Here is a 24204-nt window from a genome sequence, read left to right as displayed (position 1 = left end):
CAACATGATGGGGCCCAATGAATTGAAACTATAATTTAACTTTTAGACTTAGACGTTATACACCACCTAACACTAAAGTCCCATTTAACCTCATTATAGCTAATACGTTTAGTGCCTTGCTCAATGGCACCCAGGCAGATTGGAGGTTTTATTTGGGATAGGATTTTTGGAAAATACTGTTTGTAGAGTTGTGACTACACAACATTCAGAAATGTAGGAAACTGCAAGAATGTGAGTTGCAGAAAGCTGCTTTATGTAAAACAAGTATATAAAACTAGTCTACCTGATTGGTCTTATAATGGGAACCTTTCACACACGTCGGTATCTGCATTCATATTTACCAACGTGAAAACTGTTGTTTTACAGAGTAAACAATGCAGGATGTGCATTTATGTTTTGGTAAAATAATTTTTATTTTCTCAATTGCAGTTCTACATATTTGGCTATATTTGCATTCTTTCTTTTTCATTTATAGTTATTTATTAAGCTGCAAAATATCAACAAAAAAGATTACATTTCTTTTTCATAAGGGTTTGACACCAACAGCTCAGGGATCATTGCCAAATTTTCTATCAAATATCTGTCAATATATTGATATTTTAATTTCCCAATATCTGTATCTGCCCCAAAATCCATACTGCTCATGCACTGGTAAATAATATAGCAACGGGTGAAATCACCACACTGAAAGCTTTTTCTACTCGCATTACAACCGTCATGCTGTACGAATCCATAAATCTGTGTTCTGTGATAGTTTTGACGCAAAAAAATGACAGACTTCACAGCTCAGACGCGAGTTAAAGGTCACAGCTGCAGTTAAGCAGACCTGGGAGTTAAGTGGCTGGATTCGCCCCATTGAGCGCAGTGCGGCTGGTGGCCAATTACATGTTAATAATCAACAGTCCAGTGGCTCCATTCAGCAAGTCGCTCTGTGGCTAAAGGCCAGCAGGTATTAGGAGTCATGTAACAGAATGTCGGGCTATCACGAAAAAACCTCCCATGGCTGTAGCCTACAAGTCTGATTCTGACTCGTATACAATCATAACTCATTTGGTTGATGTGCTAATGTAACTGGCTAATTGTATTTCTGTTCAATGTGTTGCTGTTTGGATCATTTTAAAGAAACAACCTCATAGTTATATCATTTCTCATCCTTCGTAATACAGCTTTCAATCCCTACAATGAAGTAATAAATATTTGATGCTACTTAGAACTTCAGTAAGATGTATGTCCCTTTATCTTCATTGATAAAGACAGATATTTTTTCAGTTCATGACAGTGTGCACGTTGTGGTAACAGACTGAGACCTGCACTCTAGTGTGCAGAGGTTTTATTGGCCAAAATGGGTGAAAAGTGATTTTGTTTAAAAGGCACAGGGAAAACTAAGCATATAATTAAAGAGGGAGAGGAAACAGTTAAACAGTAAGAACAGTGGCAGAGACAACAGCAATGGCAGACCTAATAATGGCTGACTAGCACGACAGTTGATAGAACAACCTGGAACACAAACAAATGCAACCTGAAGATATAAAGGAGCAGCTAGCAGCCGTGGTGGCATGTGGAAATACCAGATGAAGTACAGGGAGAACAACAGACGGTTAAAAGGTCATATTTGGCAGAGAGACATGCCATTGTTTGGTAATTTCCTTGAGGGTTGACTTCCTGGTAAACGTCTCTTCTTAACTCAGCAACCTCTCAAGCTCGCCACTCCCCCCCCACACATCCCTTCCTCAGACCAGAGTGGTCAGCTTGTCTATGAGATCATCAATAGTGTAGACCATGAGCTTGATGTCGTCCTTCTCCTTCATGCGGTGCTGGCCATGTCGCCGCAGGATGACATCCACGTCAGGACTGAGGACGCGTTCTGCCACCTGCATGGAGATGTGCCAGGGGACGTCCTCGTCTTTGAGCCCGTGGATGAGTCGCACAGGACAGGTGATGGGGATGGGACTCTGGAGCACACAGTGATTTTCTGCCTCACGCAGAAAGTCCATGTTAAACTTGTAAACACCCTCCTCCGAGTGTTTGGTGGGCACTGTCCACTCCCCCTTCTCCTCAAACTCCTTACGTGCCTAAAGATTCCAAAGAGGACAAATCGCTCTTAGAAAACCTCCTTAAAAACTAAATGCTTTGCAAACTTTCAAACAAAACAAATATGATGTACTGTATTAAACAATATTATATATTCCTACCTCCAGAGAAAGAGAATTGAACGATGTGACAAGATGATCTGCAGCAGTGGAGATGCCCACCAGTGCTGCGGTCTTATCTGGTCTTGCAATGGCTGCCAGCAGCATGAGCCAACCACCTATACTGGAACCCACCATTATCTACGAGTAAGAAAAAACCCATTGTAAATCAAATGATTAATCAGAAACAAATAAATCATGATTTAAAACATTGCATAGAGTCAACTTCAGTTTCATGCAGTTTCATCATGGTAGTAGAAGACTAATAACATCACAGATGTGGTCATACAGTGCCACCATCTGGGGGTATTGAGAATTATACACATTAAATACTAGCAAAGAGAGGATTTTAATTCCAGTTCAAACTAGAATGGAACTCAGTGGAGCACAAACCTCAACCAAGGCCAAATAACCCTACAAATAAAAGTCATAATGAAATTCCCCTCCCAGCAAACTCAAAATATCATACATACTTGTGATGTTTCATTTAAGAATTGGAAATGGTTTGAGTTCTGCTCTGGGAATGAAATGATTAAAGATGGACAGACGCATTATATGACAGAAGGATAAAAAGGAAGTAGTCTGCAGCATATTGACCAAACTCATAGATTTTAACGCCATAAATACATGTGATTATTTCCTGGGTTACAATGACTTGAAAGATTAAGAAAATCTATTCCTGGATTGGCCCCATTGCCTGAACGAGGACCAAACTATACTGGGTTCTTTCCTGACTAAATGCCCCATCCTCCACCATGTTTGGTGCAAATCAGTTTAGTACTTTTGGTGTAATGCTGCCGATAGATAAACAGACTTGGGTAAAAACATGATCGCTAAAGCAGAGATAATTATCCATTCAGATATCTAATGCAATTATTTTATTGATTTTCTTATCTGTACCTTTTTGACATTTTGCTGAGAGCAAAACAGGTTTCATAAAAGGTTAATTTACTGCTAATTCAATATCAATCGCTCAGTCCAGTGGTGTCGAGCTATGAGAGTCAAACATCAGAAATCTTATATTGTGTTTACAAAACAAGCATTTTTGGTTCCTCCTGTCATGATTTATAAATACCAAAGGCTGACTGTGTGTAACAGATGTTTACATCATAAAGAGTGTAATGGGAGGTAACACAGAGTAACTTGTACTGTGAGATCTACTTTCCTATATTTTAATAAAAACATCATAATCCTGTAATTTAATGTATGAATATTGATCAACTATAGTCATGTAATTGAAGCTCTGAACTGAAATCAACAGTTTACATGCTTCACCTTTTCCCCCTTAATCAGTCTGTTTAAAATACAATAATATGAAACCAAACATTTAGAAGTTGCTCACATATAAAGCTACGAAAGTGCTCATTCTCGAAAGCAAGATTTCAGACACACAGATATTGTTTGTAATGCATCTAAATCAATAACAGACAGTGTCAGACTTTTAATTCTGAGCATAGTTTTCATAACCTCATTGCTTACTTAACACCAGTACTTATGGTCTCTTAAAACTAATTACCTGTGGCCCCTCTGCTAACTCATCCAACACAAAAAGGACGTCTTTTTTCCAGGTACCAATCGTTCCTTCTGCTAGCACCCCCTCCGAGGCCCCGTGGCCCGTGTAGTCAAACCTGGGAAAACATGCATGAAACAGGCCAAGGTCATGGGTATCAGAGAGTAAAACAAGAATAAGCAATGAGAGGCCGTGGACGAGGTTCATTTCATTTTGCTTATTTAGGACATTTTGAGTACAGCACTTAACATGGGGCCGAGCCTTTACTGTACATGTTTGGTATGATGAGCCATATCTTTTATATTGAACCACCTATGAGACATATCTGAATGGTTGGAAGTGTTTTTAAAAATATTGAAATTATTCAGTGATTTAATCACACAGTTGTCCAACAGAGAATTTCAAAGAATTCAATGTATTTATAGTATAAAATATAAATGTATATATTTATTTCGATCTCTCTGTTCATTTTTCAAATTGAAATTTGTATCCATATGATTAATTGCTAGTTGTATGCTGATATTATCTTATCTCTAATCATAATCCCATGTTAATTAGTAACTTTCTGCTGTTGACAGAGAGCTGCTAATCTAACTTAATCTGGTGGTAGCAAGACTTCTTCCTTCTTTTCAATCTCAGTCCACCGACCACTTATATAAAACGTAGCTTCACATATTGGCTACATGTGCTTGATCTCTCGTTCGCTCATCAGGACTGTAGGAGTGTAAATGTGGGTGTGTGGTGGGTGCATGCATTTTATTTTTGTTCTTTGCAATCCTGCGCCTCACTCTGAATCATCCGAGTTGAGTTCAGTGTGATACAAGTATAGATTTTCATGATGTGTACGTACGTATTTTGTTAGATAGATAGATACATTATTGATCCCGAGGGAAATTAAGGCATCCAGTAGCACACAAAACAAAGTTGTGCATTATAGACTAACATAGCCTTTCAAATTATGGCATAGCAGACGTAAGAGTATTTAAAAACAAGATTAAAACTTAAAAAAACAAGATAAACATAGGCAGCCTAGTGACATGGTTACATAGTCACTTTTTGTGGATATTGCTGCCGTTTCTCAGTTTTTTCTCCATTTTTGAAAGATCAACCCCCAGGATACAAACTCCCAGAGCTTGTGTGTGTGAAGCAGGTCTGTTGTTGTGTCCTGAGATTGTTGCACCTGCATTTCTCTGTGTGTGTGTCCCTCTTGTGTGTTGTGTGTAACAGTCTTACCTAAGGTACGAGTGACCCAGTGACCTACAAAACTCCTCCAGTGCCTCGGCTTTCTGTCCGTTCATGTTGGAGCCATACCCAGGGAGGAAGACCACTCCGGGGCTCTTCCCCTTCACTCTCCTGTAGGCCAGCTTTGGGAGCTCTGGTCTGGAGGCAAACTGCACTGTGGACTTGTGTCTTCTGTCTCCTGGTGGACACATGGTGGGGGGCAAAGTACCATTACTATGGGAAAACATGTTATGTAAACCCCGGCTGTGTGTGTGTATCTGCTGAATCAGACAACACAACTCTGCTGGATCAGAACATCACATCCCCTTTTATGAGACAAAGCCTCTTGATGCTAATTAGCTTAATAAGGCTCCTTGATGCTAATTGGGAAACAGCACATGGACACTAGGGAGGCGGTGTTACTCACATCAGACAGACATATCAATGATTATAACATATCAACACACAACTACGTGAAACCAGGGAATGACTAAATGTCTTCAAATGCGTTTAAAACCAACGCAATCGGCGCAAAACCAGCCCACACACGCAGACGCTGCGCCGTTTCCATGCCCTACATTTTAAAGACGACGCAGTGAGCGAGCCACACCCCCTCCCCGAGCCTTTAAACGGCCTCGTGTCAAACTCCAGCTTTCGCGGACGAGCCGTGTAAACATCAGAGAATGTCACCAACCTGCCAGATACTTCGAAGACGAAGCTGCGAGTCCTCCATGACTTGAAATCTGTGAAAGTCCTCTGCGCCAGCACCTCAGCGCCACCGCTGCCATACTGCCCCGAGACTTCTGAGCGAGTATCGCGAGAGCAGCGAGAGCGAGAAGTAGAAGAAGGTCCTCGTTCACCAGTGAGGCCATAAGAAGTTAAATTATATTATTACTCGTTTTATTCATGTGATACGAGGAGTAAAAATACGAGGTGAGAAATAGTAGTAGAAACTGTAATACATTCTGTAGTATGTTATTCTTTAATCTATATAAAGCCGAAAGCCTCTCTGTGTTGAGTGTTTATTATAAGCACAAGGGGCCTGAAAGTATTTGTCAATAGGATGTGAACAACCATTATTTTATTCTATTATATCTTATTTTATTTTATGTATTTTATGTGTATTTGCTTCCAAGTATTGTCCAGTTATTTTCTACAGTGTGAGGTATAAATATTGATATCATTCACTAACATAGCAGTACCAAAACCAAAATTAGTATTAAATTATACTAATAATGATACTTATTTTGGTATTGTCAGCATTGATCTTATTTTAAATTTTTATTTTATTTTATTTTAGTTGTAGTTGCTACTAAGTATAATCCAGCTGGGAATTTGATTCTTCATTGTAACATTGTAACAGTATCATTGTTGTTAGTATTACAATTTATTAAAAAATAGGCTATTCATGTGTATGTATGATTTAAATATTGCAGCTAGTGATGTGGAGCAAATTGCATGTACTTTATAAGATATTGGGTAGTTAAATATAATAATAATATTATGGGTTCTTCATGTTTTGGTTTATAAATACTACTTAAAAATAAATTATCTCTATGAAATGCAGTGAAAATACTCAAGTATAGTACAAGTACCTGAAATAGAAAAGTAAGTACAAATGTAATCGGTTATTTTTCTGCTTTATTCTGTATTGTTATTCAATTTTTAGTAGACGGACCCCACGCAGCCCATAACGAACTGATGGTTGATTTCAGCATCAGTGATGGTTTGTTGAAATGTGCAGTGGGAGAACTGGGGAGGCTGTGACAGTCATGTGAAGAGCGTGTGTAACATGACTCAGAGCGTCACAAGCGGAAGGTCACGGAGCAGCAGGACGGAACGGAAGCGGGAGTAAAGAGCCGATCCGCCATTGTGGAATATGGTGAGAGATATTCCGGAGAGACGCTCGTCACTTTCAGATTGACCCGCTAATCCCCGCTCGTGGCCGGATCGCACACACGCTCGTCGACCGAGTCGCCATCGGAAGAAGCAACCCAGAAGCAGCGGATCGTCGTCGGGGAGGAAGATCGCAGCCTCGCAACGTTCGCGGAGAGAAGCCGAGAGACGAGCCCGGAGAGAGGCAGGGGGAAGCCGCGGTCAGTGTCACACACAGCGGATCAGTGTCGGTTCCTGGAGGATGTCTGCGACCACCGTCGATCAGGTTCGTGTGGGGTCGGTGCTGTGGATTAGCTAAAGCAGCAGCGGTGCCGATTGAAACTTTGCCCCCCCCCCCCGTCGAAAACAGTTTGATCCGGTTCGGCTCGCCGGATCAAACGGGCTAAATAAAGTCTTTGGATACGTGATAGCTTCTTTAGCCGTCATGTAGGCCAACCGTGCCGCCGACCCAGTCCAGCTTCATCCGGCTGCCAATGCGGCACCGTTTACTGGATGTCACCGCGTCTGACATCCGGTCAATAACGTGAAGCAACCTGTGAATGGCTCCAGGCTGAGGTTACCACACTGCACTGTGTGGTAATCCATGGAGGATATATCTCTGTGTGTGTGTGTCTGTGTGTGTTTCCTGTGGTGATCTGTCAATACACTCATCTCTTGTTTTGTCCATTATTCCAGAGACCCAAAGGACAAGGAAATAAAGGTAAGGGTTTTTTTTCTAAACAGAAAATATGATACCGTGCTGAAACTGTAGTCTGATAGAAACGATTTCCTGGAACCAAATATCAAGATTCAATTCAAGATTCAAGAGTTTATTGTCATATGCACAACAATTACATTTAGCAGTCGTTGGCAATGAAATGCTTGGGTCACAGGCTCTCTTCTAGCAATGCTCAGAATATTACAAGCCAAAAAAAAATCGAATAAAATAAATATAAAATAGAATATCAAAAATGGCATGTGTGGAAGTTGACTAAGACTAAAGAGGAACTAAGATAAGACTTTATGCACTTCTCCATATATGGTTTTATCTGAGTTTGTGTCAAACTCCCCACGTTGCAGTGAATAAGTACACATAACCTGCACTCGACCTCTTCAGCAGTATTTTGTATTTCCTCTTCAGCTAGACAGATATCGTGGTGTATATGATTGTCTTGCAGCATATTGATTTTCGCAGAATCACTGCATTGTGATATTATCGTTATCCGGGGTCATTAGTTGTGTATCGTGCGGTAAGTTACCCTGCGATTCCCACCCCTAGAGTTAACTGTCCTTAAATCTGTGTTTGTTTGTTTTTAAGTATTTCTACTACATAACCTATGACAATAACATTATCTATATAGTGATGACATGACCTAATGTCCTCTTTTTCCATCCATAGTGCAAAACGGATCAATGCATCAAAAGGATAGTGTGAATGATGATGATTTTGAGCCTTACTTAAGCGGCCAGACAAATCAGGTAACGGTATATCATAAGCCTCTTTTCCACTGGTCAAGAAGACCCACTAACATCTGGCTTTTGCCTGCAATGGGAATGAATTCAATTCATTTGCTGCGTCGTCCTGACGTTACACGACGTACTCGAGAAAAATAACAGAAAGGCAAACTACTAGTGGCAATGGGAAATAAGTCAATTGCCTTTTTTTTGTGGGTTTACCTGCATTTAAAAAAAAAAAAAACTAACTGCTAATGTTGGTGTAAAAGAAGAAATTGTGTAGTCTGCCCAGTGATGATCTGTATCTATCGTCAGTACTCATTTTATAATCTCATACTATCAGCAAACATAAAGCACTATTGTCTTCCCAGTTTGCTTAATTTCTTTTTTTTTTTCCTTAAGCTTTCAAACACTGCAACATCCCTATGTTGTTGATTTTTGAATTGCTCCACCCATGATTCTGTATAAAACATTAACTGGTTATCCTTCTCTTCTATACAGAGTAACAACTATCCACCAATGTCTGACCCCTACATGCCGAGCTACTATGCTCCATCCATCGGTTTCCCTTACTCTCTGGGAGAGGCTGCTTGGTCCACAGCAGGAGACCCCCCCATGCCCTACCTAACTACCTATGGACAGATGAGCAATGGCGAGCCGCACTTCATCCCTGACGGCGTCTTCAGCCAGCCAGGCGCCCTGGGGAATACACCTCCCTTCCTCGGCCAGCACGGCTTCAACTTCTTCCCTGGTAATGCAGACTTTTCCACCTGGGGTACCAGTGTCTCTCAGGGACAGTCCACACAGAGCTCAGTGTACAGCAACAGCTATGGGTATGCCCCCAGCTCACTGGGCCGAGCCATAACGGACGGACAAGCGGGCTTTGGAAGTGACACCCAGCTCAGTAAGGTGCCGGTACTGAACAGCATTGAGCAGGGTATGACAGGGTTAAAACTGGGTACGGACATGGTGGCAGCTGTCACCAAAACCGTGGGCTCTCCCTTAGGAGGCACAGCAGGTATGACCAGCATGGCAGCCAATAACCTCCCTCCGTCTGTCAGCTCGTCAGTGCCTAAACCCGCCTCCTGGGCAGCCATTGCCAAGAAGCCGGCCAAGCCGCAGCCCAAGGTCAAACCCAAAGTCAACATGGGGATGGGGGGAATCGCCACCATTCCTCCACCCCCCATAAAGCACAATATGAACATTGGTACTTGGGACGATAAGGGCTCTCTGAATAAGCCCCCATTAGCTCAGAATATGATGCCCCAACAGCCTCTAGTGCAGCAACCGCTCTTAGCTCAGCCCCAGCCCTTACTGCAGAGCCCTCTGCCCCCTCAGCATCAACACCAGCCCCAGCACCAACACCAACACCACCAACAACAACACCAACATCACCAACAACATCACCAACACCAACATCACCAACAACACCAACATCACCAACACCAACACCACCAACACCAGCCCTTCCAAATCCAGTCTCTCCAGTCCCCCCAGCATCCCCAGCATCCCCAACATCCCCAGCACCCCCAGCATCCCCAGCCACTGCCCCCTGGCCCTCCTCACATGCACCTTTCCTCTCAGCATGGCCCCCCACAGCCCCTTCATCAACAACAACCCCAGCAGCCCGGCCCGCCTCCTAACCGCTGGGTGGCTCCCAGGAACCGGGGTGAGGGCTTCGGTTTTGGTGGGGGGGTCCCCCTAAGTGCCTCCCCTTGCTCGGGAGAAGTGCACCCGGTGCTGGAGAAACTCCGGGCCCTCAACAACTACAACTCCAAAGACTTTGACTGGAACTTGAAAAACGGACGTGTTTTCATAATCAAGAGCTATTCAGAAGATGACATCCACCGCTCAATCAAGTACTCTATCTGGTGCAGTACAGAACATGGCAACAAGCGCCTGGATGGTGCCTACCGCTCACTGGGCAACAAGGGGCCCCTGTACCTGTTGTTCAGTGTCAACGGCAGCGGGCACTTCTGTGGTGTGGCCGAGATGCGCTCACCGGTGGACTACAATGCCTATGCGGGCGTCTGGTCTCAGGACAAGTGGAAGGGCAAGTTCGAGGTGAAGTGGGTTTTCATCAAAGATGTGCCCAACAACCAGCTGCGACACATCCGGCTGGAGAACAATGACAACAAGCCCGTGACCAACTCCAGGGACACTCAGGAAGTGCCTCTGGAGAAGGCCAAACAAGTGCTTAAAATTATCGCCACTTACAAGCATACCACCTCAATCTTTGATGACTTTGCACATTATGAGAAACGTCAGGAAGAGGAGGAGGCTCTGAGGAAGGTGAGATAAACACACACGCAAAAAAAAAGCTTGTTCGTATGCATGAGACACGTCACTTTGTTTCGCATTAATTCAAACAGAGGCTAACTTTCACTGAGCGGCTGCTACAGGCTGCAGCTGATCTCCCTCCACCTGCTCTTAGACACAGATTGTAACGTCCTGTCGCTGCGTGAACGATCTGACGTAACCGGAAGTTCTCCGAGGGCTTGACGTGCCACCATTACTCATGAGCAAGTTCAGGAATCACTGATTCCTCATCAGCCATCTTGTGCTGTTGAGATCGCGTTGATCTGCCCGAGTGGAGTTGGATGCATAGAGGTTTCCTGAAATAGCCCACATTCCTGGCATTCTTCCTCTCAGACAAAGGCAGATGTATGCTCTGATCTCCCTTTGAACACCGAGCCGTTCTGCTCTCCGCAGGCTCCTCATGCTTTATTAGTCTTTAACAACATAAGCCCTCGGCCTGCAAACTGGCTGCAGCGTGCCTCCGAGCTCAGCTGTTCTGAAGGGTTGATTTTTTAAAAATGTTTCCCTGCAAAAACATATTATAAAATGCATGATTACATTTGCCTGTGCACACAGTTCCAACGGGCGCACACACTGTGTAAGAGGGTAAACTGAAATATGTTGCAGTGGTAACAACAGTGGTGTAGCACAAATGTTAGTTTAAGTAGTAAAACCTCAGTGGGGAGCTTCTGCTGTGGAAAACCAGCAGCCGAGGAGAGAATAACATGTTGTCACCGCTGGAATTCAGCTGTAGCCATTCTTAGATCCACCAGTATGCTAATCTAATTGCGTTCAGAAAACCCCCATGACCTGCTCCCCGCTTCCCCCCCTTTCCTCCCACTGCTCCATTGATGCGGTATCGACTCCTCGCCGCTGACCTTGTTAATATGCGCTGGGTTACTTTCTCATAAATATTTCAAGTCAATGTTTTCAGGCTTCTGAAAACAACCTGTCAGTAGAAAGCCTGTTTCATCCGGCGCCGTGCAGCCACTGCGCTGTGCAGCTTTTGTAGCCTTGACCTCCTACATGACAGCACCGGCCCGCGTGAGGCCTCACCCTCCTCCGCCTGACAAGGTTAATTGTTCTCAGTTGTTTGGGCCCGTCCTTCCCGAACTTTGAGACATGTCAAACCAGCACAGCCACCTGCGCTGCAGCACCTTCCCAAAGTGCTTTTTAAGATCACCGTGGATCCAAATGTTTGTCCAGGATTGAATTAGCATAACTATTTTGGTAATTAATACATAGAGTTGAGCTGCTTAATTCCCCTGCATGTGCTGTAATAAGCTCGTGGCACATGGGGTGAATGCCAGTCTGCTGTAATGTGTCGTACCAGTAAAGCTGGAAGTTAGTGGGTTGATCTTTATTACTGGAATATCAATTAAGTCTAAGTCCTAATATTAAGTCAGGTGTTGAAATAGAAAACATTTTTTGTTTATTTTATGAAGAAATAAATCAGTTACATTTCTTTCATTATTACACTCTGGTTGTACTACAATATATTACTTAGATACTTTAAATTGGTATGACCTGAGGTGTCATAGATTTTTCCCAGATCACTGACATGGACACTCACTCCCCAGGGAGAGAACATAGTTGAGTCTGTGTCATCTGTGCGTGAAGATCCCCGGCTTATTTAGACGTTTTTATTTCTTCTTTAATGAGAAACCACAACACATTCTGGAATAGTTGTGATATCTTGTGATTTTTAAAATGCATTTGTTCCAGTCTTGTGTTGTTCTGTAGCCAAGTGAGGGTTGATGCTACAAGTCGAGGACAGCTCAGTATTTTGGTCAGTTTGTGGAGTCGGGTCCTTAAGTCTCAGACCAACTTTTATATAGAAGATTGTCTCTAGAGAAATAGAGAAAGTGCTAAGTATCCTTGCTTCAGTGATTGATACGTTTTCCTTGTCGTGTAAATCACTACAACGAGAGACAACTAAAGACGTACCCAAATAAATATATATGTGGTGTGTCATATACGGCAACTTATTTTAGTCAACATACAAGAATCAGTTGGGGTTTCCACGGTCTAAGTTTCAAGTACAAATGAAAACACTGGGGAAAGTTTGCAAACTGGTACTTTCCAAAGAAAAAGAGAAGCCAAACTGTAGAGTGACTGTTCTCGAATAGACAGAGGCCCATTTGTTTTGAGTCTCCTTTCAACAGCACATTTGTATTATTAATTCCTCTTAGTAGTTTTGGAGATGCCCACTTGGTTCCTTGAACAAATAGCAAAGATTAAAAATAAATAGTTAAAACTCACTGAAGCTTTAAGTTGAAATATTTTCCAGAAACAGATGCTGTCAATTTATAACTAGAATTTAGTTAATTGCATATTTTGTCTGTATAATTCAAAGAACATATTGGTTGGCTGTTAAAAATTGGCCAATATGAGATTATCACAAACATATTGCTATCTGCATTATGTTAGCAAATATGAAAACTTTTATTATACAGAATAAAAAATTGCAGAAAAGATTTGCACTTATGTTTACATTTTAGGTGAGAAAAAGTTTATTTTCTCAATTCAAGCTCTATATATTAAGTTGGATTGTTATTTATTTAAAAGTTCATGGTTAAACTGTAAAATATTAATGCTCAGTTATATTTTTCTTAACTTTAAGGGTTTAAAAACAATATTTTAGGAATCATTACCACATTTAAAAATATATATATCAGCCTATATAGAGGTATTGGATATGTTTTACTGCATTCGGGCTCTGGAAGATACTCAAAAGAGAAACATACTTTCTCGGAGATGAAGGACATTAGCAGATTCGTACAAAAGGAGACCAACACAATGAGAGCATTCTATCAATACATGTTGTTCAAGAAGTGAAATCAATACCGATTACCAACATAAATGAGTTTTGATTATCTCTGTTATCTGTTTGTGTCCCATGTCTTGTTCTGGTGCCATCCACTGATTATCTCTTCTTGGTGTGCTTTTCCCTCTCTTGCCAGGAGCGCAATAGAAATAAACAGTAACCTTCAAGCAAGCTCTCTGCTAGAACTGCAACACTAATGATGTAGGACCTTAAATTTAAAATTTGCCTAACCAGGAGGGGGAGGAGGAGAGGCTCTCGCAGTCTTTCCAGCTGAAGACGACAACGTTTCGGAACACTTGAACACGCCAATAGATGGACTCATCTGTATCCGTTGACTGGTGCATCAAACCCCGTGATCCCGTCTCACGAGAAGAAAAGAACCCACTTTGAGAACTCGTGTCTTTAAAGCACTTTCAGTCCTTCTCAACAGCCTCTACCAACACCCTTAACTCTCTAACTCTCTGTTCTTCTTTGATTTTCTTTGTGAGCAACTAACTGACTAACCCAGAGTAGTCAGAAGATTTCACCGGGCTTAATTGTCTTTTCTTTTTTCTTTTTTAAAAATGCCTCAAATGTTTGGGATGTTTCTGAGCTTCGTTAGCTCCTGGAGAGAATTAAATATGATATGTATAAATTAATCTCGTACTTGAGTCCGTGTCCAGCCGTCTGATCGTCCTCCGACAGAGGCTGTGGATGATTGACGGGCGGGGGGGGAATTAATTGGGGAAACGGCCACAGTCATGCCAATCATAGGATGTATCCTCTCTCGACCTGCTCCCTTCCTTTCTGCATCTGTTTCTGTGTACTAAAAGATTACAGTTACGCAGCAGGTCGGCACACGTCGGCCAGTGCACATCTTTGTTATTTTTTTCTCTCTCTCTTTCTCTCTCTCTTGTGATTCTGTCATTCTGAAGTGCATTTGTCTGAGGAGAAACCTGCTGCTCTGACAGAACCAGCCGTGGCCTCCTGTGGCCCCAGTGGGTGACTGTCTCTGCTCTGATGTCGACGTACGCCACCGTACCTCCGACTCAATCAGACTGTCCGTCCTCCGCAACTCTTAACACTTTTGGGAGAACTCCCGCAGCGCACCCCACCCCCCCCCCTCCTGCTCGGCTCCACCGGACTCCCCCAAACGGCAAGATATCAACTGCAAGGACGTGACAGTTTTCTCCTCTAGGTAACTCACTAGCTAAATAAAAATTACCCATGTTTAGCGCAAATGTTGTTTTGTGGTTATTTTTCTCTTGAAATGTTTTGCATGACTTCTGGGCCTTTCACAGCAGCATCACACACAGTCACTGATGAAACCATATATCAACTCTGCTGGAGTATGAGCAGAGCTTCCCTTTAAGTAAACTTGTGTATTTACAGTTATGACACTTTCACTTTGGCACATTACCGATAGTGGTTGTGAAATGTGTTGGCACCCAGAGGCTGAGTTTGACCATAAAGTTAAAACATCAAAGCTGTTCAATAAATAGACCAGAAGACGACACCACGTCAACATGTCTGCAATGTGTGAAGCAGCCCTGACAATCTGCAGCGGGTTGGTCACAATGCAGTTTGTACCATGCAGCCACAAATACTGAAGCACACCCGCTTTACTGTAAAAGCTACTGACTAATGGGAAAGGTAGAGGGAACTAATATTACAAATTTTAAAACTGAATCTGAACAATATTGGTGGGCATTTCTCAAACAGATATATGCATTACAGGTTATTTGAATTTATAGTTACTGGGAATTGAGAAATCCTGAACTTCTCAAATATTCTGTAACTCAGATTCTGCCTGAAAGACTATTTCAGAAAGTGCAGTTTTGAAGTACCTGTTATTTAAGTCACTTTATACAAGCTCAGTATTACAAGTGAAATGATTGTACTTTTTACTTCAGTACACTTGACATTTAGTTACTTTTCAGATTAAGTTACCACATAAAAGGCTGTTAACACGGCCTCTGACATATATATATATATATATATACTATTAAAAAAATGCATTGTTGAGATTCTTTGACATGTTTCAGATGTCTGTGATCTGTTAGCAGTTCCCCCGGAGACATTTCCCCTCTCACACTATTATTTTAAAAACATTTCAGATTATCCAATATATAACATAGATACAAAGATCAGAGAAGAGAACAAAAACACACAAAAAAACAGATTTGTGTCTTAGAACTTTACTTTTCTTCTTCTCTACCACAGTAAAGATCTCATGAGCCCTCAGACTGAACTTGAGACCCTTCGGAGGGGCCCACCCCCGAGGGCTGGGAACCACTGGAGTAAACTATCAATGACCAGCTTCATCTCTCACAGCTACAACAGAACAATGACATTCTGATGCATCAGTATTCACAGTTTTATGTAAAACCATATATAATAACACAGTAGGTAATAATACTGCTGTACTCTTTCTTAAGTAGGATTTTTTAGGCAAAATTTATACTTATGCCACTGTTGGACTCTGTGTGACACGTCCATTGTGTGTGTTTGCTGCACAGACCAGCAGGGGGCGTCCTGATCCAAACATGATTTAAATCACAATGAGGTCAAGATGATATAAATGACCTGACTGCTACAAATAATCAATCAAATACAACTATCAAATCCCTTTTACAGCTCCGGGATAAAGATAGACCCAAACCTGACGGGTATGAGGAGCATCTCGTCCTTATAGTCTTTGGTCTTTGCACAAAACCTTGACGACGTCTGCATTGGAAGCTTTTAAAACATGACCCAGAACTCACTTATTTTTACTTCCACTTTGACTGACAGGGCTTTTAATAAAGAGTAACAAGAGAGAGCAACTTAATCTAAAGTGGTTTGTAAATGAAAACACATGCTATATTAATCAATACAGAATTTCAGTTGTGATCAAAAACATAAGATCAAGATTTTTTTATATCTGAATGTGCAGTTTGGGCTTTTGACAACAAAACTTCTACACTATCACAACAACTGGAAGATGTTATCAGGCTCAAATTCGGCCCCTAAATTATAAATGTACAATTATGTGACTCATCTATGTAAAAATGTTTCAGAAAATACAACTCAGAGATTTTTACACACAAATACATCATTACAGAATATGTGGAATTTCCTGTCTGCTGTTTTTAATCAGTCTAATCAGTCTAATCTAATCTGCTGTTACTCAGACCAAGGAGAAATCATTATAATACAGGCCCTTTTTTGAACATTAGAGAATGTAAACCTGATAATAGAAATAGAAATAATGACAAAACACATATTGACATTATTAAATAAATAAAACTAAGAGTTTAATAGACTTTACATGAATGAGTAGAGAACATACAAGGCAAATTTCGGGTACTTATAGACATTGCTTATACACATAAGATGTTCTGTGTGTGTTACGCAGATTATTATGTCCTTAAATAAAAGAAAAATTAATCAAGGACATCACTTAGTTGGACATTAGCAATATACACGTGTAAACTATGTGCAAAGATCTTTTTTATTATGATTTTTATATTCTCTGTGCACCCTTTTCTTTCAGTGTGTGTCCACCAGAGTGCGCCACCACATCATGTTCTGTCACACATCATGTCCTCATCTCCCAGGACACACCACAAATCCCCTTTTCTCTTCTAAAGCCCCCCAACTCCTACAGACACAATTACACCAGGATGAGAAGCACTTGTTGTGCTTCCACAGCTTCTGGGGCAATTAATGCCAGCTCACCAAGCTGTGCAGTGAGAGGTGGCGAGGGAGAGGAGAGGATGTGACAGAAATCCCCCTTTATGTTTGTCGAGGAGGAGGAAAGAGCTGTAATTAAAACATTGGAGGCTCCGCATCGCAACTTCTCTCCTCTGTGTGTTCATTTGTGCATCCATCAGGTTTTTCGCAGGCGGCCTTTGAAAAGACCACACTCCTCCTGCCTCCGTTTGTCTGCGAACACAACAGACACACCAAGCAGGGAACTTGCTATTTATTCACTGCACAATGCTCCAACAATTACTAGTTGTGAGTGTGATGGTGCTGAGATGTGCAAATTCTCAAATATGCAAAGGGCTGATTTGATTGGAGGCCTCTGATGGGATGTGGAGTTTTACCTTGTTCATTGAAAGGATGAAATAAAGCAGAATGACAACGTTTACTCTCTGTTGCTTTTAAATCATCAGACTTAGACAGAAAATATCTACATGCACTGCAAAACCATCTGTTTGCAGCAGCTTGTCCTGTGACTGGTTAATGACCTTTCTATCATTTAGTTTGCCCTCGTCCACTGTGGTCAAAGCCGTTCCAGCCAAACTTTTATCTCTCCCCACACCATCAAAAAGTGTCCTTCTGCGGAGGGATTTGCTCGAGTGAAGAAGAGAGAGAAGCGGCATCTTCTGCTTGGCGAGCTGAAATATCTTTGAAGTTTCAGTCACGCTCAAGACTCATCAACACATGGCTCAGGGCAAGGTTAGGCCGAGTCTCAGGGCTGGCACTCGCTCAGTGTTTTGAAGGTTTTCACACTCTGGGCCATGGCGTGTCACTCAGGGTCCTCACAGAAGATTAGTCCTATTGATGAGGATGTTAAGTGACGTGCTGTTGATCTTTGAATTATTCCGAATACGTGATTCTCGGCTTCTCTCATTAGTTTTAAATGTTGCCAGTGAAAATAACAGATGTGTGAGTACATACACAGAAATAAATGTCAGCTGAGTTTTGAGGTGTTACTCAGCAAGTCGGGTTAAAAATAGTCAGCTGTCAATAGTCATTTTTCATTTAAAAAAACAAGGGTAAGTCTTCTTCCTGCCCTTTCCCAAGGTGTCTCTGTTGCCATGGTTATATCATTATCTGTGAACTGAAAGTGGAGGCTGAGCATTTTGCTGAGCATGATATGATGTAGATCCGAGCTGAAAAGACTTTATTGTTCTGGGTACAATGAAAAGAAAAGGTGATTTTGCAATGTCATTTCTTTTCCTGAATGTTTTTCTGTTAATACAGGTGTCGAACAGGGCAAATTATTATCACGTACAAGACATTTGTATTTATGTAGAGCTGGGCGGTTCTATTTAACATCACATTTCATGTATTTATGCTATAACTGTATCTGTAGTTCATGCAAAAATAAAGGTTCAAAGAGCAATAGTGCAATTTGGTGTTAAAGCTGTTATTGTCTCTGATGCCCACAGGGAGGCGCCATCCTTAAAAAGGATGCAGATTTAAACCTGCCTCTTCAGAGTCTTAACATGGTTGTGAACCTTTAGTCACATTTGCTGTCTAACCAGTGACTAGTTCACAACTATTCACAAAGCACATTTAAAAAGAACAAATGTTCACCATACTGCTTTTCAAATAAATCATGGGATTATTTGACTAATGATTATTGACCATTTGCAGACAGTAAATAGGAGGATACAGATAAACTAATAAAAACATACATTATCTTGGCAAAATCATAAAACAAGTGGCATTTCACAAATAACAACAAATAATATACAGAGGAATTAAAGCCAGAGTGTGGTCAGCCATTGTTTAATTCAAATAATGAAGAGATGTCTGTTTGATGGGTTTTAGTGTTAGTAGTGTAGCGGGTGGAGGGGAGACACCAAGCGATGCCACAATCGCTATGGGGTTTTTAACTGGGTAAGTTAAACATCATCACATTTATAAGTATCACTACTATTATGTTAATTATAACAACCAGTCTGACGGAGCTTTAGGATGACAGTTACACAACCGTCCCCCCCGTCTCTCTCCCCCATCTCCCTCCGCCCACACAACCGGTCGAGGCAGATGGACGCCCACACTGAGTCTGGTTCTGCTGGAGTTTTTTCATGGCAAAGGAGCATGGCGATCACATACATTGTGATTTGGCTCTATACAAATACAATTGAATTGAGTGGAATGGAGAGCAGCGATTGGCCGTCAGATCTGAGGGCTCTGAGGCAGCAGTTCACAGATGTTACCTGGTGCTCGTCCATGTTTCACTTCGAAAAAAACAAAGAAAAGAATCTTAAAATCAATTCGGTACTTGACTGGTGAACCGTGAGGAGAGGCCGGTACAGGGGTGATGTGTGTTTTCTCTTCTTCTTATCAGTAGGGAGTCGTTGCTGCTGCATTTTGAACCTGCTGCAGGCGAGACGGCGCTGACTGACTGATTCCTACATTGAGAGAATTGCAGCAGTCGAGACAACAGGAAGTTGCAAGGGATCTAAGATGGAAGAAGCCGGCGCTGACAACTGAATTAAAGACACTGAAAACAATGAGATTTCCAGTAGTGAAGGATCCTTAACTCTCACATTTATCTTACAAATGATATAAAGGAAACACAAATAAATGGGTAGTAAATTAGAAAATAACCACATGCCAGAGGAATTTGAAATTAAAGGGACATTCCAGCAATTTAGCATTGCACATCCATGAAGTTGGTTTCCCATGATGCAGTCGAATCTTTCATTTGATTACTTACTGCTTGTAAATGTCCACCTCATGTTTGTCATATGCGCTTTATGTTTAAAAATCCAAGTCTCTGCAGATACGTAGGTTTTATTAGGCCACTTACTGATCTGGTAGAATTATCGCTGACTGTTTTAAATACTCTTTTGTCCTGGAGATTTATTTATAGTCAGACCATCAGACTGTAAAAAAATCCATAAAGTTTTTACCATGCCTGTCAGTCTTTATATTGATCCTCACTGATGTCGTTGCTCAGGTTGCTCCACCATTTCCTCGAGTCTGTTCTGGTTGTGCGATGAGAGACGCAGCTCTTTTTATGTTGAACCTTGAACCTTCGTTTGCAGACAGAATTGCATAATGACAGGGAAGCTTATCATGAACCAATCAAAATGCAGATAGTGTGATTATTCTATTAGTTAGTTGTGTAATCAACATTAACTTCTTAGCAATAAGTTAGAGCATAATATTTTGTCTATTGCCAACGCAGCAGGAAGTTTCCTGTGTCAGACATGTTCACATCTCAGTAACATTCAGTTGAGGGTTGGCACCTGAGAAGAGAACGAGGAAGGACATAACGCTCTCGAATCCCGTTGTCTTCCCAAGTTGTCGTCTTGTACGTGAACGGCTCCTCTTTTTCATGCTGAGATATCTGTTCATGTGTAGTAGGACTTTACAAATGGTTTTAAATGGCTCGATAGCAAACATGGGTAAAAGTGACTTAACCTGTTTTGAATGTGGTTAAGCCCAATATTTGTTTTTATAATTTCAACAGATACTGTAAATACATGGCAAATATTCACTTCATAAATCCTTTATATGTGTTGGATTTATGAAGCTATTCCAACAGGAGGAATTACTAATGCAGTTTTTTTAGGCAGCGATCTGTAAGAGCACTCTTGTCAAGCCTGCGTTTGCTGGACAAATGAAATGTTTATGTAATGCATACAGGCTACGTTCAAAGCAACGGGGAATAATTCAAGGCACAGGGTCATTAATCTGTTCAAATGTCTCCTGGCAACAAGAAGCGCTACCGAATCAACGTTGATGCAACTCCTTGGGCAGGAGGAAGATTTGAATGGAGCTGTGAATGGGTCTCAGCATAAAGAGGAGCGCCTGTGTATCCAGCCGCAGTTAAGATACTTGCATTTGTCCTTCTGAAATCCAAAAATGGGCGCGTACATGAATAAAGATATTGTGCTTTATAATCCACTGGAGGGTGAGTGCATACGACTAATGGAGAATAAATAACAGACAGAAAGGCACATGAGACGGGAAAAACAAAAAGGAAACGTAGTTTGTGCAAATTCCAAAGGTCTCTTATCTGAGACCATCTGACAATATGTGGGCCATCGTTATTCATTTTAGAGTAGGTCATGCACAGTCCTGCTTCTGCCCTGAGGTTCCAGGTTATTGTCAATCCACTCTTTAATTTATGGATAAGTGAGAGCAGTGAGAGGGAGGAGGAAAAAAAAAAGAAGAGCGCATGAGGGAGGGAGCGAGAAGGAGAAAGTAATGAAAGAGCATCAGAGTGAGGTACAAGGAGACCGAGAGGACGGCCGCTGTATTTTTATTCGCTAATTCCTATCTGTGTTTATTATGCTGCACTGCCCTTTTAGGACACTTGGCGACACCCCGGCAGCAGGACTCATAAATATGAATCTGTAATCTATGGAGCAGATGAGTAAAATATATGAAGTGGAGGAATGAGAGAGCACATCATCCGGAGCTCTGGTACCACATCTATCTATACTTCATAACTGGACCGCAGCCTCTTTTACACAGCGCTGATGAATTCAAAGGTTGGAATGTGTTTTTCGTGCCGGGGCGGCGTGTTGGAGCCAAGGTTTTGCATCGCAGGGGGTAGTGAGGAATTGGAAAGGTCTGAGATGCAATGCATTTCAAATGAAATGAAAAGGTGCCAAAGGAATGAAACATGGCATGCTGGCTGCCGGGGCCTGGAGTCCTGGGAGTCACCGGTCGGGACTCTATACCGTATATGTATGTACAGAATGTGTGTGTGTGTTTGTGTGTGTGTGTAAGGGAGGACCTAAGTGCATGGCAGTGTGTGAGGTTGAGTGCGTTATGTGATGCCGGCTGCCTTTGCTCCTGTGACTTCCTCTTCCAGCGGCCTCCTGTTCGGGCCTGATGGAGATTAAGGGCCATTAAAGGCTCTCTGCTGCATGTGCAGTTTCTATTGATCACATCGACTCAACCCACTGTAGCCAATGATCCGATTACAAGTGTTGTATCCCCCCATCCTTATCCCCCCCCCTCCTCGCCCCTCCCTTCTCTTCCTCCTTTTTCGCCCACCCTTCGTGGTTCGAGATTCTCTGTGGGGGTGTGCGACTGCCTCTGCTGATGTCAGCAGTGGGGCATGCCCAGAAGGCCTCACCCCCCGCTACACACACACACACGCAGGCAGGCCTCTGTATATCTGCTTGCGTGTCTGTATGTATTTTTGTCTCTTGGCCACGCTGTCCGCTCGCTCATCGTACCCCCATTCCTCGCTCCTGTGCTCTCACCATCTCCGATCCTATCCAAACACAGCGGGGTTGTAATGAACCTTGTTTCTACATGAGAGAGATGGTGAGGCCGTTCCCCATGAAGAGCTAAATGAGTTGAGACAGTCCGAGAGGCATCAGCCCGAACCCCCTCGACCCCCAACCTCCCCGAACGTCACCCCCTCCCCGTCGCCTGCATGGTCAAACAGCCCTGGGGGAGCTGTCTGCGAGACCACCGAGGTTATTAGCACTGACAGAGGCTCATGGAAATCTTCTTAGTTTCTGCTGTACAGGAAGGGTCCCACTCTGCTGCTAATTCAGGGGGATTCCCACGTAACTCGCAGTCTATTCTGAGAAACTCCTGATCTTAAAGCCATCTGAGCACTTTGAAGGTTTTTAGGTGACGTCACTCAGTCGGACCGCCACTTTGGTCCAGACTGAAATATTTCCAAGACTATTTGATGAATTGTCATGAGATTTTGTTCAGATATTCATGGTCTTCAGTTTCCTAATGACAGTTGCAATCCCCTATCTAACAGATCCAAATGTACACTTTTTGATCAATGACATTCCCGTCAGCTCAGTGGTTCTTTGTGTTTGTTGCTAATTAGCAAATATCCAAATGCTATCATGCTAGACTGAGACTAATGAAACATAAAGATGGACGACATGACGACTCCCAAAAGTGAAGCCAAAGTGTCTCTATCATTGGTTGAGCTCCTGAATCGACAGGATCTCAATACTGCAGCTTCACAGCCCGATCACTACAGCACAGACTCTGACTCCAATTACATCATTGGCACAAGATGGCGGCGTTCATATACAGGATATTTTGGCTTCATTTCTGGATAGTGGGAGGAATCAATCAATCAATCAAATTATTTTTGTATAGCCAATATTCACAAATCCCAATTTGTCTCATTGGGCTTAACAAGGTGCGGCATCCCCCGTCCTGAAACCTCAACAAGAGGAAGGGAAAACTACCAGGAAGTGGAGGTGCATTGTCCATCTTTAAAATCTATGCGATGAAAATGAGTAACATGATCTTTTGTCTTAATTTGGAACAAAATCGTACCCAAACAAACACTGAGTCCAAATTTTCAGTCGTGTCAGAGTCACGATTTGGCCTCTTGAGAGATCGTGACTGACAATCCAACATCATTTGTGGCCATCACTGACTGAAAACTGTCTGAATACCTCAAGGACAAGTTTGATTCCACGTTAAATATTATAATACATTTTATTTATTGATTTCTATTTTCTTAAGGCTAAGTCATATGTTGTGACAGAACTAGGTCTGAAGGCAGCCACAGCTGTGTGATAGGGGTTGTTCTCTGTCCTGGTTCTATCAATCAGCTGCGCCAGTGAGGGATTCACAGCACCCACATCAACAAGGAAACAATACAGAGGGAATAACTGAGGATACATCAAGTCAGCGCAGGATGAGTCGCTCACTACAAAGGCAAACATGCTGGATTTCATTTACAAGGAATATTATATATTTCACATCGGAGCGAAGGATCTATTTTCCAGGAACAGGTTTTATTTTTCACAGTCCTTAATAGTAAACATTTGGAAGCTTTACTTTGATACACAGGAGGATGCTCGGGGCCAGATCAGGGCAGAGGGTTGAAAACAGCTTTGCACCGTGGATGAAAAGCTGCCATCACTGTGATGTGTGTTCAAGGAGAGAACATGAGAGCGCAGCATTGTAAAGTGAGAGTCAGACCCCTGAGATCATAAAAAAAAACTCTGGCAATAACACAATTAAAAGACACCTCTATCAGCAGAGTGTCTGCAAAATGCACAGAGATCACCAAAAGGAAACCTGGAGTGGCGCGTGCCCATCTGGGCTTTGATATTGTGCACGGGCTAGGTATCAGGCACTGACCTTCACCGCTACCGCAATTACATCATAGG

The 24204-nt window shown here is 42.2% G+C and overlaps 2 protein-coding genes across 3 annotated transcripts; one reads left to right on the top strand and one right to left on the bottom strand.

Moving 5' to 3' along the window:
- Positions 1-1315: 1315 nt before the first annotated feature.
- abhd10b (abhydrolase domain containing 10, depalmitoylase b) lies at positions 1316-5758 on the bottom strand. The gene is made up of 5 exons (XM_035142215.2): positions 5615-5758; positions 4933-5119; positions 3706-3817; positions 2193-2330; positions 1316-2072 (listed from the first exon to the last, which is right to left on the bottom strand). The coding sequence occupies exons 1-5, from the start codon at positions 5706-5708 to the stop codon at positions 1731-1733; spliced, it is 873 nt and encodes a 290-aa protein (XP_034998106.1). The 5' UTR covers positions 5709-5758; the 3' UTR covers positions 1316-1730.
- An 880-nt stretch (positions 5759-6638) lies between these two features.
- ythdf3 (YTH N(6)-methyladenosine RNA binding protein 3) lies at positions 6639-14595 on the top strand. Of its 2 annotated transcripts, none has more exons than XM_035142213.2 (5): positions 6639-7081; positions 7492-7516; positions 8195-8274; positions 8752-10542; positions 13512-14595. In XM_035142213.2, exons 1-5 carry the CDS (start codon positions 7058-7060, stop codon positions 13533-13535), a joined length of 1944 nt encoding a protein of 647 aa, XP_034998104.1. In that variant the 5' UTR covers positions 6639-7057; the 3' UTR covers positions 13536-14595. The 2 variants fall into 2 exon arrangements, with proteins under 2 accessions (XP_034998104.1, XP_034998105.1); XM_035142214.2 differs by having other exon boundaries at positions 6640-7016.
- The last annotated feature ends 9609 nt before the right edge of the window (positions 14596-24204 follow it).

This window comes from Hippoglossus stenolepis, chromosome 19 (genome assembly GCF_022539355.2).
Source record: "Hippoglossus stenolepis isolate QCI-W04-F060 chromosome 19, HSTE1.2, whole genome shotgun sequence".
NCBI classification, from domain to species: Eukaryota; Metazoa; Chordata; class Actinopteri; order Pleuronectiformes; family Pleuronectidae; genus Hippoglossus; species Hippoglossus stenolepis.
Note: the sequence above shows the minus strand (reverse complement) of the source record. Positions and strands in the feature narration are given on the sequence as shown.